At 43.7% G+C, this 12,124-nt stretch overlaps 1 protein-coding gene across 1 annotated transcript in view; it reads right to left on the reverse strand.

Annotated features, from left to right (window-relative positions):
- Window positions 1-12,124, reverse strand: part of cercam (cerebral endothelial cell adhesion molecule) — a 70,759-nt gene that overhangs the window by 13,267 nt on the left and 45,368 nt on the right. The window contains exons 7-11 of the mRNA XM_078550072.1: window positions 9,724-9,800; window positions 8,407-8,513; window positions 5,004-5,136; window positions 3,309-3,436; window positions 1,344-1,547 (exon numbers count right to left, since the gene is read on the reverse strand). Of these exons, the coding sequence (XP_078406198.1) occupies window positions 1,344-1,547; window positions 3,309-3,436; window positions 5,004-5,136; window positions 8,407-8,513; window positions 9,724-9,800 (649 nt within the window). The remainder of the gene's footprint in view (window positions 1-1,343; window positions 1,548-3,308; window positions 3,437-5,003; window positions 5,137-8,406; window positions 8,514-9,723; window positions 9,801-12,124) is intronic.

Raw genomic sequence — 12,124 nt, forward strand, 5'->3', positions numbered from 1 at the left:
ACACTGACATCAGTTTTCCAGACATTTTGATGGATGCTAGCAATGACGACTGCGGTTAGTTCAAATTCCTTTCCCTCTACATATCTCTCCGGCCTTCTGCTGTGTTACTTAACAGCTCACAGATTTAGGACATCGGAATAAACAAGAGCGAGACCACTGCGATTCTTGTGGCCAATCCCAAAGTTCTTAATAGGCCTGCCTCAGCACTGTGGGACTTTGTCCCAGTTAAAATAACACAAAGTCCCACCAGCCCTCACCCCTCCTTCATCCTCCAAACACTCCCTATGCCCCATCCATGACACCTTATGCCCCCACCATTGCCAAGCTCTGGCCATCCACCCAGCACCATGACCCATGTCCCCTATGCCAAGCACTGTCTTTCCACCCACCCACTCCCATGGCTCCTCATGCCCCCTATGCCAAGCCATAACACTTCCATGCCCATTGACCCACTGCAAACTTTCTTGAACCTATGAACCCTATAGTGTATTGGGATGTGTGTTAAAAAAAGCTTTGAAATAAAGTAATTTATTGGTAACTTTCTCATATGTTTTGAAAAAAGTCTGCACTACAAGCTAGAAAATGTCAATCATCCAGGCCCTTTGAATCTCAAAAACCACTCAACTTGTGTAAACAAACATTGTGAAGTTGACAACAGAGATCAGAGAGCCTGAGCTGTCAATTAAACAATCTTTCCCCTCTGGGGAGCAGGTGTTCTAGTATTCTAATAGCAGTCTGGGCTCTAGGCCAACTGGGCTTAGGGAGCATGAGGGGCTATAGAGGGTGCATGGGAAGGGTGTAACTTGGTATGGGGCATGAGGGGGACCTTTTGAACTTACCTTTCGAAAGATCCCCTCATGCAGATTAGGGTTCATGACTCCTCCGAGGGGTCGTAAACCATGACTCTTTATAAACCTGGCCCGACTCCATGAAAATTGCAGAGGAGTAAAAGATAGCCACTCTCTGCAATGGAGCCGGCCAGGTCTGGAGTGCAGGGTGCGGGCTTTTGACAAGAAGCAGCCCGCACCCTTTAAAAGCACTCCTGAAAATCGCACAGCCCGGGAATGGGGTCGGGAATCCCGGAATCAGGACCCGCCCGCCATTTTTGAAGGACTCCTGAATCAACCCAACTCTGAAAACCCAAGCCTTAGCTTTACCTAACCACTACTGCCCAACTTATGTCTTCTCTCCTTTGTTTTTCAACCTGGGTGGCGTCCTACATCACAGGCCTTGACTGTTCATCTTGGTTTAACAATAAACACGAAGAAAGCAGGCACTAACTATATTATAGCAGTGCAACCTCAGTCAAACCCCACTTGGCAATCAAATTAAGATGGACTCACTTTATGTGCTTGTCATACATGATGGGAAGGAATTCATCCACAGGAAGTATCTTTTTCAATGGCTCAGAGTTGACCAGTTTCTCCGCTCCCTGCAGTGAAATGGCATAGGCCAGAGTCCAGTACGAATAGTCTGCGACCACCAGATTTTGGACATTCGCTACAGCCTCCTCTTGATTGGGAAAGACCAGTTTTCGCCCAAGGTAGCTGGAAAACGAAAGAAATTAAATATTTTCTCCCAAATTAATACTTAATGTCTTTTAAATATCCTCTTTTAAAGCAACTCCCTCCCCCATTCTGAGGTGTCATTTATTGAACCTGGTCCCAAGAAATACAGAGTAAGAGAGGGCTGACCCAAGCAAAGTGAGGGGTAGGAAATTCCAGCCAATTAGTTGCTGGCTGAATCATGCTTGGCATTAATGTCCCCAGGCTGTTCATAGAAGCATAGAGTAGTACAGCACAGAAGGAGGCCATTCAGCCCATCATGTCTGCACTGGCTCTTTGGAAGAGCAATCCAGTTCGTTCCACTCTCCTGTTCTTTTCCCCATATCCCTGCATATTTTTCTCTTTGAATAATTTATCTAATTATCTTTTGAAGGCTACTATTGAATCTGTATCTAGCAACCTATCAGGAATAGCATTTCAAATCCTAAGTGCTCGCTGTGCTAAAAAAAAAATGCTTTTCTTCATGTTGCATCTGGTTCTTCGGTCAATCCCCTTAGATCTGTACCCTCTGGTTTTGATCCTTCAGCCATTGGAAGCAGTTACTCTTTCTTTACTCTATCTAAACGCTTCATGATTTTAAACACTTTCATCAAATCTCCTTTTATACTTCCCTACTCTAAAGAGGACAACTCCAGCTTCTCTAGCCTCTGCTCCATAATAAACTCACCTGGAACCATTCTAGTAAATCTCTTCTGGGCGTTCAGCAAAGCCTACATGAACTTCCTCAAGTATAGTGTCCAGAATTGGAGACAATAATCCAACTGGGCTCAAACTTGGATTTTAATGTAACTACCTGGCTTTTATACTCTATGGGCTGAATTTTATACCCCCAGGGTGACAGGATCAGAGACAGAGAATGGAGGGTCGGGGGAGGGTTGGCGGGGGTTGTTGGGAGCTGGTGTAATAGCGGAGAGCCATGTTGCAATGGCTCTGTTGGGAAAATCGACTGCAGTTGCTTCAATTCTGGCCTCTTGAGCATCCCCGATTTTTATCACTCCACCATTGACAGCCATACCTCCATCGCTGGAACTCCCTGTCTAAATCCTTCCATTTTGCTACCTCACCTCCTTTAGCACTCTCCTCAAAATCTCTCTCACCTGTCCCAACGGTGTAATACGTGGGTCAGTGTTAAATCTTGTTTGATAATGCTCCTGTGAAGCACCTTGGGACATTTTACAGCATTGAAGGAACTATATAAATACAAGTTGTTGTTGCTCCTTATCACCATCCAGGTGATTCCTGCTGGAAAATGCCAGTGTATTGGCATCAAATGAGGACTGGATTGGGATTGGCAAGTATTCTTGCTGTCACTTACTGTCCATGCAAACGAGGATCGACAAAGTGTGACACAGGTGTAAGAAAAAGAGAGACAAAAGGGGGAAATAGTGACATACAAAAGAATAGAAATCTACACGCATGAAGGAAGACAGTGAGAAACATTATTTACAAAAAGTGCACAATTCATAGGAAAATGAAGGACATTAAAGTCACACTGGGTCATCCAGCCTGTCCTACATAGTTGTGATCACTTACACATCACATTGCATACGCTCACCCCCACTCACCCAGAGCAATATGACCTCTTGGGAAAGATGGAAACACATTAAAAAAAGGGAAAAAGAACTCCTCTCCAACTCCCTACCTTGTGAGATTGAGATATTCCAGGAGATCACATTGGTGCTGATTTAAATAACCGAATAGCTCCCTCAAATGATTAATGTTTCATGTTTAATATTTACTTACATAAGGTCCCATTCCAAACCAACATCCTTGATTTCGTTCAGCAGTGTCACCAACTTCCGCTTAAAATGGGCCTCAAACCTCACATCATCTTCAAACACCACAGCCTTGTTCAGCTTTCGATCCACAACCTGTGACCACATTAAAATATCATTAGCCTTGAAGGGCTTGGAGTGCAGATTCACCAGAATGGTACCGGGTGTTAGAAGGCCAGGGTGCACAAACCTGGCTTGTATTCCCTTTCCACATAGAAGATCGAAGGATGAGCTGACTGATATACTTAAAATGTCACACAGATTTGACTTGAAGTAACTATTTCTACTGGCGCAGGAAATCAAGAACATGAGGTCACGATCTTAAAACTGGAGCTAGGCTAGTCAGGCAAGAAAGCAGGAACCATTTTTCCACACAAAGGGTAGTAGAAATCTGAAATTCTCTTCCTCGCAAAGCTGTGAATGGTCAGTTGGAGTTTTCAAGACAGAGATAGATTTTTGGTTGGTAAGAATATCAAGTGACATGGAACAAAGGCAGGAAAATGGAATTGAAGCGTAGATCAGCCATGATCTAATTCAATGGCAGTGTAGGCCCAAGGGGCCTATTACTTAGTAACCAGAGGATCCCGGCTTCATTTCCTCTGGATTAATCTCAGGTATTTGGCAGTAGTGAGGCTACAAACAATGCTCCTGGGCTTGGAATGGAAAAAATCTGCCAAGGTTCACTCCCCTGATCTTCAACCAGTGACCCTAGCTGGAAAGCATTCACATGATGTGTCTGAATATCAGTTGAAGCAAGATCTGGGTCAAGGCATGATTGCAGTTAAGTTCTGACACATACCAGAGATGGTTAAGCAGGTCAAGAATGAGCTCTTGATTAAAGTATCATAGCACGTGAGCGGGAACTATATCCCTGGCATTAAGACCCATTGTCACTGACTAGGCTCAGCAGAGACGGAGGATTGAATGCGACCTACGCAGCTCAGTGTCACTTTGCACAGTCCATTCAGCAACAGAGCCAACACCAGGACCCATTTATAGGGAACCTGAAGAATGTAGTGAAAGTTGATTAAAAAATTAAGGCTCACTGGTATTTTGACATTGTATTGAGTAACAAGTCATGCAAAGCAAGAGTAGCCCAAGTTCAATCTCTGGCCCGTGCCAAATTGGCCAATCTCAGCCTGGTTAGTGGTGCGGCCAATACAATAAGGTTCAATGCCTCAAATCTTCAGAAGAAAGAAAAGGTCAAAGCAGAGGTGCTGTCCCTGGCTGCTATCCAGTGCTGGAAACTTGGGTTAGTCTGCGATGGTCCCCATCCATTAAAATATACTTCCCAGGCACATATGAAGAAGTTATTTTGTTGAGGTAGCAAATGGATGCCAGCACCCATACAACTACCTAGAGAATGAGTCAGCACCCTCAGGAGAGGAGAAACCCCATATAAGGTCAAATCTCCACACAATTCAATGTCTGTCAACCTCCACTAAATTTACTCAACGACACAAATGTGAAATGCAAATAGATGTATCCAGAACATTCCAGAGAAAGTAACTTAATTAAACTGTGTGATGTTTAATGTAACTCTTCTGTGTTTCTATGGAAATGACACTTTGGATCACAGGATTTCAGACTCAAAACGCAGAACAAAGACACTGCAATAAAAAAAAAATACAAAATATAAAGCCAACATGCCAAATTTACATACCTCTTTCCAGATGGAATAGTGGCTGAGAAAACATCCAACTTCTCCCTTGGTTAAAGTCCTGCCAGAAAATGGGTCGTAATATCCTGGCAACATGTTAATTCCCATAGCTTTTAAGGCGCTGCTATTCAGAGCACTGACAAGAGAGAATCAGGAATGTCAGCAAACAATTATCCTGCCCTGAACTAAAAAATATATACAGTCCATAGAGAGTAAGTGTCACAATGGTGACACTGTTGCCTTTAAGCCAGAAGTTTAGGGGTTTAAGTCTCCCTTTTGGCTCTGAACACATTATCTAAGCCAAGTTACATTGCAAATTCATTGCTGGAGCTGCTGTCTTTTGGCCTTGGATGAGATGCTGAAAATGACCACCTATCTGACTGATTAAAGATCTCATGGTAATGTGCAAAGCACAGCAGCAAGTTCTCCCAGAACTCTGGCCAATACTTAACTTTCAACTAACACTGGGTAAACTAGATAATCCATCTCACTAACATTTATGGGATTTTTGCTGTGTACTCATTGACTTACCTTGCTAACAACACTTCAAAAAAGTAACTGAAGAGCTTTGGGACATCCCTGAAACTGTGGAAGAGGCTATATAAATGCAAGCCTTTATTTTCTTGAAGGGAGTCCTAGGTTCATTCCCTTGTCTGTGCTGTGTTAGTTCACCTATGCTAGCACAGAAATAGGGGCACTATAGTTAGCTTCAGAGTGCCTGCAGGACTACAGTAGGGAAAAATCAGCCAAGGTTCGTGCTCCTGATCAACATATTTCTATTGCAAAGCAGCCTTCTATTGGCGTCAGATGAGAACAGGAACCATCTTGCTTAAATGGCCAGTCTACAGTCACTGTCCAGGCTTGCAAATGGAGAATGGCCACATTGGTGAGATACTACCAGTTTAGAGCAGGAAAACTTAAGGACATTAGAAATAGGAGTTGGCCATAGGGCCCCTCATGCCTGCTCTGCCATTCAATATGATCATGGGTGATCTTCTGCCCCAACTCCACTTTCCCACCTGTTCCCCATACCCTTGATTTCGAAATACTGAAAATCTAACTATCTCACCCTTAAATATATTCAACAATGGAGCATCCTCAACCCCCTGGAGAACCAAAACACAAAGTGCAACAACACAGAAAAACGTATTAATTGAGAAGATTTCTAAGTGCAACTTGGATGGTTGAGGGGGACTCCGACAACATTAACTGGAAAAGAGAGTCCATGCCTTTCACTGGCATGTGAAACACCCGAAAGACGAGACTCACTCTTCAAAATGAATCCTGGGGCTTTCTTTAAACTCACATACGCTAATCCTTTCCCTCAATTCAAAGTGGAGAGGCTGGTGGGAGAAGGGAGCATCCACGAGGCAAGACCTTGTTTAGGGGATTGCAGGGGGTGGGTGGGGTGGGCAGGGGTCACACTGAAAGGAGGCTGTTGATGGAGGTGCCCCATCTGCCTCCTGTCTCCCCTCCCATGAGACCTGAGCAAGGTTACTCTCCAAGCTTCCACCCTCCTCCCGCCAGCCTGAAAATTGAGGCTGGGTGGGGAAATGGGCCCGTTAAGTGGTCATAAAGTGGCACTTAGGGGGCCTCAATTAAATCAAGGATGGGGTGGGGGGTGGGGCCTAGGCCATGCCCGTCCCGCTGTAAAATTGCAGAGAGGTCGGGGCAGGGGGGAACCTGTTGGGAAGACCATCCGAGGAATTTCACAGAAACCCCACCTCCAAACCTGCAGCTAGGGCGGGTGGGGGAGGGGGGTGGTGTGGCGGTGTTAGAAAGTAAAATGCTGCCCCTGGAACTCCCTTCCGAGCAGCACTGTGGGTGTACCTACATCACATAGACTGCAGCGGTTCCAGAAGGTGGCTCACCACCATCTTCTCAAGGGCAATTAGGGATGGGTAACAAATGCTGGCTTTGCCAGCGACGCCCGCATCCCATGAATTAATTTTAAAAAAAATCAATTTCAGTTGACATTACGGGCACCAGAACTGAACTCAATGTCCCTGCTAGAAATGGGTAATAACCAGCCAGTGTTTGTCTTTCCAACTGCAGTGGTGTAGTGGTATTGTCACTGGACTAGTATTCCAGAGGCCCAGGGTAACGCTTTGGGGGCCCGGGATTCAAATCCCACCATGGAAGATGGTGAAATTTGAATTCAATTTTTAAAAGTCTGATGACGACGACCATGAAGCCATTGGCGATTGTCGTAAAAACCCATCTGGCTCACTAATGTCCTTTAGGGAAGGAAATCTGCCATCCTTATCTGGTCTGGCATCAATGTGACTCCAGACCCAAAGCGATGTGGTTAACTCTTAAATGCCCCCTGAATGAGGGCAATTAAGGATGGGCAATAAATGCTGGCCTAGCCAACGATGCCCACACCGTATGAACAAATACAAAAACCAATGACTGAGAATTGCACACATGTTTCCATATCAGGTGAGGATCCCCCCACCTCACTTCACCTCACTATGGAATAGTCTGCCAAGAAGTGGACACTATGATGCCTGGCACTATATGACCCCAGCATACAGTCAGCACCTCGAAATGAGAGGAGAAAACTGGTAAAACAGAATAATTTGTTTCAAAGTTCATTTGATACATCAAGAAAATTAAAATTGACTCTTTGTACAACACATTACTTATCAGTTTCAATAAACTATCTAATGAATAAGCAAATGCAAGCCCAACTCCACACGCAAATGAAAATACAGTCGCATTTTCTGGCTTCCCTTTTAAATTCCCCCTTTGGCTCAGTCAACTCTTGTTAACTTGCATGGGGCACATTTAATTTTAAAAATTGCAGCCACATTTTCGCGATTGGTTGCAGATCCATTCATTACTGCCCTCACATGGATCATGGTTACATCTGTCCCTGCTAAACCCCTGGATTTATATTTTATTCAGACGCTTAGATAAGGACTTAAGTGAATTAAAAGTGATAATGGTGGGGTGTGGGGGGCATAAAGAGAGAGATTCAGCAGAGACAGGGGAGGGTCAACTTTCATTCAACTTCTGATTGGAAGGTTTTTTTTGCCCCTTTTTTGGAGCCCTTGTCCAAGCTGTCATTCTATATGGAAGGGTCCAGACAATTAAATCCAATGCTGTCTTTGCCCAAACACACTGCACATACTGGATCAGAAGCAGGAACTATGCTCGAGTTTTCACTGTAAATAAGCAGTTAACTTTTCTCCTGGTGGTGTTGGTTGGAGAACATTGGACGGGGCACTGAAAAGCTCCTCTCTCAATAGCACCACAAGATTTCAACCTTCACAAGATTTTAACCTTCACCTGAGTCACCAGGGCAGGCAGATGGTAAATGGCCCAATTATACATTGATCTGCTGAGCTGATAGCCAATACCCCTTATTCCCTCCTTCAAGCCCAAATGAAAACTGACTGACCTTCCATCCACAGCGTCTATTATCTTGCAGTCAATCTCCTGCTCATACAATGCCTGAAGCATCCTCTTCCGTCTGTCTGGGCGTCGCTGCAGATTTATTAGAAAAACCTGCAATAGAATGAAAAAAAAAGCCTCCTTGTGCTAAAAAACTTCCTGTGTTACAGCCCCACAGTCCCCAGTTTTACAGATGGTTTTCCACCAATGAAAACTCAGATTTGCTAAACGTGTTACTACTACCAAAGGAAGGCTTTTGCAAGAAGAAACAAGGATTTCAGATTTAACTTGCATTTAGGTGGCAAGAGCGATCAAATTAAAATGAATAGAGGGAAGAAGAGAAACAAAAAGGAATGCAGAACCGACACATGTAAATCATCTAAATCATATTTTAGAGTTAATATACAATAATTGTATTTGCCTAATTTATTACTGTAATGTTAGTGTTTGTTTCAGCATCAATATGAGAGAGCAAAAATATACTAAACCGCTTGGTCTAGGGTGAAAGGATCTCTGAGCAGTCTAAAGGTTAACATATTCATAAAAATCTCTCTCTTTTGCATGTCTGAGCTTTACTAAGCAATAACAGATGGGGCAAGTAGAAGAGGCAGGTCCCAAGTACTACCGCAGCCAATACAGGAACTGAATCTGCATTGTCAGTGCTACTAAGTATCACAATCCTAACCATCAAAGCTAACTGCAACATTCATGGCAACACATAAAAGTTACAAGGAAATAGTCCATTCGACCCAGCCAGTCAATGTTGGCACTTACCCACAGTATGAGTAAATTCACATTTATGCTCATATAATGCCTTTCATGTCCCAAAGGAGCTTTGCAAGAGGAGAGATTAGCATTGAGCAGGAAGTCGGAGAGAATAAATCGGGGAGGTGACCAAATGTGCACTCAAAGAGAGTTTTCAAGCAGATTTTTGAGAGTGGGGAGGGAGGTAGCAAGATAAAGAGGTTAAGGGAGAGAATCCTAATGAACACAATGATGGTGGGGTCAGGGCTTGGGAGCTGAGGAAGAGGTGAGGAGGGAGACCTTGGTGGGTATATAGGGGAGATTGGAGTTGGAAGAACAGATGATATGTGAGGGTGTGTTGCAGCAGTAGAGTCGACCAAAACAGCAGAGGGATTTGAAGGTGAGGACAAACAATTTGAAGTCCATGAACCCAGGACAGAAACCAGTGGGAGACTGGCAAGAACAGGAGTGATGGGTGGGTAGGATAAGCTTGAAACTCAAACCCTTTCTCAACTTTACTTCCAACACTGCTTCTTACTCCAGCCATAGAGAGACCCCACCATTTCGGGACTGTGCTTACCTCATCAAATATCATTTTATCCGGGTACTTTGGCAGGAGGTAGGTGAATCGCGATGGGTACATTGGGGGTCCATCAACTGTAAGAGGAAAGACAAAGCCTGGCTGATATAAATCCTACAGCAACATCAACAGTTCATCGTACGTTTGTACAGTAACTTGAATGAACTAGGCTCTCAGATAAATACTACTGGATCATGCCAAATGTTTAGTATATTGATATAACTTTTAACATTATTTTTTGAATGATCAGAGAGCCAGTGTTGAGTAATGGGATATTTTGGGTGCACTGGGATCAATCTTAACTGTTCCCACTGGACAGGAAACACGGATATGTGTGGGTCAGTCACCCTTTTTCCACATTCTCCTCAATGACAGGAAGATAAAAATCGACTCCTTGGTATTAGTATCTAGCAATCCCTAGGAGTTTTGTGCAAATGTCCTTTTTCCCACCCACTATTGCACTTAATCTGGGACAATTCCGCCTTTTGTGGACAGTTGAAGTACATCATGCACAATGTACCAAATATATTGTACTATATACACTCCACCAAATGTAATAACATTTATATACTATATCTGTATTAAATCTATACCAGTTGCATATTATAATCTGCAATGATTATAGATTATAATAAACATATATACTGATGTATTATGTAATACATATTAATTACCACACAAAAATTTTATATTTACTAATATATATCAAGTCATTTTATTTATACTGCTTGAATATAAATCATACTTCTTAAGCATCAACTACATATCATATCTATTATTAAATTGTTCCCACCAACCTCACATTGTATATTAGGAAATAATAAGTACATGGGAGCTAGGAATTATTAAAGTCAGATTCCTGTCTGATCATCCTGGCTCACTATCATCTTCCATACATATAGAGTGGGTGCAGATTCTTTCTAGACCAGGCACCATCATGTCACTCAGCAGCCCAGGGAAACTGGTGTACTTCTAAGCGCACCAGACCCGGTCTGGCAAGATAATGTCTTCCGCAGGTTTCCACTTAAGAATTTACAATTCCTAGCCAAAGGAATCCACCTTGTTTGCATTGTGTGTGAAGAGGGCTCAGCTATTGAAACTGGGTGAAATTCTAACCCTGATCTAGCCACCGAGTTTCTCAGCTGCTCTGTATCTCAACTGGCCTAATTCATCCTGCCAAGCCTGGCTGAAGACCAAGAAGAGCCCTCAGTTAATCTGAAGTTTGATAATGCTCCTCTGAAGCACATTGAGACATCTTACTCAGATAGAAAAGCTTTACAAATACAAGTTGTTGCTATTGTTCATAAGCAGGGCAGTGGGGATTGCAGTATAGTGGTTATGTTACTGGACTAGTAATCCAGAGACCCACGTCGGAATCATCCTAGGTTTGCGCTAAATGCGGTAGCAGGCGGGTAAAATGACGTTTTAACCACCGGCCACGATACCGGGTTTTCACGCCGTATCATCCCAAACCCGCCACGTTACTTATACGTTCCCGGCAAATATGCTATTTCCATGGCGGGTGGGCTCTAATTCGCCTGCCATGCCATCACCTCGCCGCTTCATCATGCCAGGCACCACATTTAAAGTACAGCCGTGCTCAGTGCTTCCAGCCCAGGACTGCTGCAGGGAAGATGTCCACAAAAGGCAAAAAGACTGCAGCCCTCAAGCGCCTTTAGGACGCAGTGGAGGCCCGCTGTGATGTCTTGTGGTGTCCGCTCTGGCTGCAGGAGGGGCAGCTACAGTACCACTCTGGCTTGGGGATCAATTCCCGCAGAACCAGCTAAGGAGTGAAGCCTCATCTACAGTGATCCTCATTTATGTGCGTTGCAGGTGGCAAACCAGGAGGTGAGGTTGGCAACGATCTTGCTGAAGCGAGTGGGAGGAACTCATAAGGGAAAACAAAGGGAGAAAAATGATTAGATACAAGTCCCCTTTGGGGTGGGGGTGGTGGTGGTGGGGAGGAATGCATGCATCTCTGTTTGGGGGCAGGGAGGGTTACTTGTTTTTCACACTCTGCTAAGGTACCCTACTTCTTCATGTGTGTTTCCACACAGCGAGCTTGAGCATTCTATTCAACGTCTTAGCCCTTCCTCCTAATATGAATCATCACTTTACCAACTGGAAGCAATTACAAAGTTATCCAGAACCCGTATCTGTGTACTGTCTTATTTTATACTTAAGTTTATGTTTTAATGTACTGTTAAAGATTAGAAGTAAAAAGAATACCGCTCTTTACTTCCCGAGTGCTTGCACATTAGTTCACGCTACAGTATTGTCTTATATTCCATTGGTGATTGGAACTCTCGGTTAACAGGCATTTTGATTAACCAGCACCACCTATTCCATGCATATGCTGGATAATAAAGATTTTACTGCATAATGTTGAAATTATGACCTA

The sequence above is a fragment of the Cetorhinus maximus genome, chromosome 10, assembly GCF_964194155.1.
Source record: "Cetorhinus maximus chromosome 10, sCetMax3.hap1.1, whole genome shotgun sequence".
NCBI classification, from domain to species: domain Eukaryota; kingdom Metazoa; phylum Chordata; class Chondrichthyes; order Lamniformes; family Cetorhinidae; genus Cetorhinus; species Cetorhinus maximus.